The sequence below is a fragment of the Toxorhynchites rutilus genome, chromosome 2 (assembly GCF_029784135.1).
Source record: "Toxorhynchites rutilus septentrionalis strain SRP chromosome 2, ASM2978413v1, whole genome shotgun sequence".
NCBI classification, from domain to species: domain Eukaryota; kingdom Metazoa; phylum Arthropoda; class Insecta; order Diptera; family Culicidae; genus Toxorhynchites; species Toxorhynchites rutilus.
The window spans coordinates 179,698,051-179,702,823 of NC_073745.1; the positions used below are offsets into that span (position 1 = coordinate 179,698,051).

General features: G+C 46.7%; 1 protein-coding gene and 1 non-coding gene across 2 annotated transcripts; one reads left to right on the top strand and one right to left on the bottom strand.

Moving 5' to 3' along the window:
* Positions 1-289: 289 nt before the first annotated feature.
* Positions 290-444, bottom strand: LOC129772139 (5.8S ribosomal RNA). Its single transcript, XR_008742572.1, has one exon. It is a non-coding gene; the product is annotated as a 5.8S ribosomal RNA (ribosomal RNA).
* Positions 445-1,052: 608 nt separating this feature from the next.
* Positions 1,053-2,621, top strand: LOC129766449 (uncharacterized). Its single transcript, XM_055766980.1, has one exon. The coding sequence runs from the start codon at positions 1,053-1,055 to the stop codon at positions 2,619-2,621; it is 1,569 nt and encodes a 522-aa protein (XP_055622955.1).
* Positions 2,622-4,773: the final 2,152 nt, after the last annotated feature.

Sequence of the window (4,773 nt, forward strand, 5' to 3'; positions counted from 1 at the left end):
CACTCGCAGCTACTCAGGGAATCCTTGTTAGTTTCTTTTCCTCCCCTATAGTAATATGCTTAAATTGAGGGGGTAGTCACACATCATTTGAGGCCTATAATTACTATCTCATGTATGGAGAAGATGGAACACACAAAGACTTTCATCTTGGGACGTGTGTTCATCAAGCCGTGCGCCGGGGCCTTCGCACGTTTGACTATCTTCAATGTTTTTCCACCACTGAAGGCCGAAAAACACCATTACGCATATGCGCTACCTAAGCAGCGCATATAGTTAAATTGGTAAATATAGGCACTCAAAAATGTGTACATCGCACAATGATTGTACGATGTGCAATATGCGTTCAACTTGTCGGTGTTCATGTGTCCTGCAGTTCACATTCTGACGCGCAATTTGCTGCGGTCTTCATCGATCCACGAGCCGAGTGATCCCCTGCCTAGGGTTTGTTGTATATGGATTTATTGAAATTGAAACACGGGTTGAAATTTGAAACACACACTCGGAGAGTACGTTCGCATGTAAACATACGATGTACAGGCCACTCCTGGGTTCTTAGAACCCATCGCACTTGCAGAATGAACATCACGCCGGATTTCATCACTTGGGACGTATTTTTGTCATCATTGGTCCAAAGACCGTGTGATCGGCTTAACCTTTAGCTTTTTCGAACCGCTACGGTGTGGCTTATGTTTTGAGACTTTCCCAAACGACTGGTCTGGTAGTTTCGAGCCGCGCACACACTGCAAGGTATGGCCCCTACAATAGGATGAAAGTTCGAAGGCCCCGGCCCTTCATCCAAGTAGTAATACCTTTAGTGCAGTAAGGAATGGGAATCCCATCATCGATCCAAAGACCGAGACGATCAACCCTTTCCTTCCATTTCGGATGTGGTCGGATGTTGGGGGAGAGTCTCCCAACCTGACTCTTCAGGCAAGTATGCATTTTATGATCGCTCGTATCTGCCTGACTTCGTTCAAATTTCCAGCCAATTTATATGGACTGATCAGCTCGATGATGAGCTTCGATTACTGGGACGCACGATTAACGGCATCATGGAAGCCCCTAACCCGTCCAACTCAGTCGAGCCTTGTAGCCAGCGTCAGATTAGCCGTCCCGGTCCTGTTGTTGAGTCTGGGGAAGGGGTCTTCCAACGTGCCACTCTAGGCGGGTACGATTCAATCAAGCACCATTCGCAACCTGATCTGCCTCTCATTTCTAGGGGCAACGACACGACTTCCAATGTTATGTGGCTGTATTATCAGAATGTACGCGGCCTGAGGACGAAAATTGACGATCTCTATGTAGCAGTATGCGATTGTAATTACGACGTCATCATGTTGACTGAATCCGGACTTGACGACAGCATCAACTCCATACAGCTATTCGGAGCTGAATTTAACGTTTTCCGTTGTGACCGTAGTCCTTCCAACAGTTCCAAGTCCAGATTTGGTGGTGTCCTTATCGCAGTAGCTCGTCACTTCTCTGCTGTATCGGTTCAAACGAGGAATGGAAACTCTTTGGAACAGATTTGTGTCTCCACTACCATACGTGGGAAAAGGATATTACTTTGCGCAGTATACATTCCTCCCGACCGCAGTCGTGACGTGGGGGTTTATGATTCCCATTTGGCTTCTGTGCGTGAGCTGTGTGACCGTGCGTCTTCTGATGACACCGTATTGGTATGTGGCGATTACAATCAGCCTCATATTGCATGGGAATTACATGCTAACTCTGTTGTTGATCTGAATCCGTCTTTGACCTCTGCGGCGAGTGCTGTTCTATTGGATGGAATCACCTTCCTCGGTCTCCAGCAGCGCAACTTCATTCGTAATTTTCGTGGCCGAACACTGGATCTGGTTTTTTGTGCTCCCGATATTAACATCGCTATCAACGAATCTGTATCGCCACTGCTAGCGGTGGATTTGCACCATCCTCCGTTAGTATTATCGTTATCGGATACAAGAGGAGCAGTGTTGGCCGTTGAGGATAGGAACGAAGGCGAACAAGCGTTGAATTACGCAAAAATTAATTTCGCTGCATTTAACGAGTTTCTGAGTAGCTACAATTGGAACGCTCTTGGTCAGGACGTTAACGACATGGCGACGCGTTTTTGCGAAATTGTTTGCAGCTGGCTCGTGACGAATACCCCACGAAGGAAACCTCCAATGTCTCCAGCTTGGAGCACTCCACTTCTTCGCATTCTACGGCGCGACAAAAATTCTTGCCAACGTAAATTACGCCGTCGACGAACTGTTGAAACCATGCACAACTTTCAACTCGCTAGCAGTGTATACCGACGCCTTAACCGTGCCCTCTACAAATCATACGTGCTTCGTGTCCAGACAAACCTGCGTAGAAATCCAAAGAGCTTCTGGAAGTTTGTCAATTCCAAGCGAAAAACAGCAGATATCCCGTCTAAGGTGTTCTCGGGCGCTCAGGAATCGTCCTCCGTTTCTGAAATGTGCGATTTATTTTCAAAACACTTTGCATCGGTGTTTGTCGCTGAGGCAGCCACCCCGTCAGAAGCCGAGAGAGCTGCAGCTAACATTCCAGAGAGTTTAATAGACTTGGGACCATTCGTCGTTACCCCACAGATGGTTGAGAAGGGCGTAAAAAATTGAAACGTTCAACAGTTCCTGGCCCAGATGGCGTTCCAGCTATAGTTTTTTGCCGCTGTGCTACATCTTTGGCTTTACCGCTCTCCCGTATTTACACAGCTTCGCTGAGTCAAGGGGTTTTTCCAGATGTGTGGAAGCATTCCTTTATGTTTCCCGTGTTTAAGAAAGGTGATAAGTGTAACGTGGCTAACTATCGTGGCATAACCAGTTTATCTGCCGCCTCCAAGCTTTTTGAGTTGATCGTGAACGATGCTGTCTTTTTCAAAGTTAAGCATTATATCTCACCAGTACAACATGGCTTTATGACAGGACGCTCGGTTAGCACCAATCTCCTCGATTTTTCGTCGTTTTGTATCAACCGTCTAGAGGAACGCGCTCAAGTTGATGCTATCTACACCGACATAAAAGCCGCTTTCGATCGAATTGACCATCGCATCCTACTGAGAAAACTAGCCCGTCTTGGTGCTTCCGACGAATTCATCAACTGGCTGAGATCATACCTGTCTGGAAGAACGCTCCGTGTCAAGCTCCTGTCTCACACTTCATCTCCGTTTGCTGTTTCTTCGGGTGTTCCGCAAGGCAGCAATCTTGGACCACTGCTGTTCGCGATCTTCTATAACGATGTGTCGCTTATTCTAGCATGTGACTGTGTGTCGATATATGCACACGACTTGAAAATCTATCTAGCCATCGAAACCCTCGAGGATTGCCGACGGTTACAGAGCCTGCTTGACCAGTTTGTGAGTTGGTGTCGCCTGAACAAACTAACTATCAGTATAAATAAATGTGTCATCATGAGTTTCCATCGAAAAAGACAACCAACTATATTCGACTACACGATCGATGATATTATCTTGGAGAGAGTCAGTCAGGTCAATGACTTGGGCGTAACTCTCGACCCTAAGCTCACATTCGACGCACACCGATCTGCATTGATATCCAAGGCCAATCGTCAGCTTGGGTTTATTTCGAGAATCTCTAGGGACTTTACTGATCCCTACTGCCTGAAATCTCTCTTCTGCTCGCTTATTCGGCCGATTCTTGAAACCGCATCTGTAGTATGGAGCCCGTACCAACACATGTGGATCGTCAGGATTGAACGGATTCAAAAATGGTTCATCCGTAGAGCGCTTAGGAATCTGCCTTGGCGTGACCCGCGGAACCTGCCGTCATATACAGCTAGATGTCGCTTACTGAACTTGAATACTCTTGAGCGTCGTAGGCGTATTCAGCAAGCCACCTTCGTTGCCAAACTTCTTTGTGGTGAAATCGATGCGCCTAACTTGCTCGAGAAGATGAACTTTCGCGCTCCCAGTAGAATTCTACGATCCTCGTTTTTGCTGCAACCGCTTGCACATCGTTCATCGTATGGTCAACATGAGCCGGTCACGGAAATGATCAGAACCTTTTCATCCGTAGAGCAGTTTTATGACTTTGGAGAATCATCACTACGCTTCAGAAACCGAATTGAGAATCCCGATGTGTTTAATGTTATGTTTTAATGTTATGTTTATGTTCGACTATTATACTAATTTTTGTTCATTAAGACGATTTTGTCAGATGAATGTTATATCTAAACAAATAAACAAATAATAATAATAAACAAATTTCCACCTCACTAGTATGGGGACTCGCCAGGGGGCATCTGTACGTTCATATGCGCACATGCGAAGTACGAGACACCGCACCTAGTCCAACAGATGAGAGGATGGCGTTCATTTTGAGACCTTCTATAACGCCGGGTCTAGTAGTTTCAAGCCGCGCACACACTGCAAGGTATGGCCCCTACAATAGGATGAAAGTTCGGAGGCCCCGGCCCTTCATCCAAGTAGTAATACCTTTAGTGCAGTAAGGAATGGGAATCCCATCATCGATCCAAAGACCGAGACGATCAACCCTTTCCTTCCATTTCCACCTCACTAGTATGGGGACTCGCCAGGGGGCATCTGTACGTTCATATGCGCACATGCGAAGTACGAGACACCGCACCTAGTCCAACAGATGAAAGGATGGCGTTCATTTTGAAACCTTCTATAACGCCGGGTCTAGTAGTTTCGAGCCGCGCACACACTGCAAGGTATGGCCCCTACAATAGGATGAAAGTTCGAAGGCCCCGGCCCTTCATCCAAGTAGTAATACCTTTAGTGCAGTAAGG

What these genes read in the sequence shown, in the direction of transcription:
- LOC129766449 (XM_055766980.1), top strand. Translation starts at nt 1,053, where the DNA reads ATGGAAGCCCCTAACCCGTCCAACTCAGTCGAGCCTTGTAGCCAGCGT.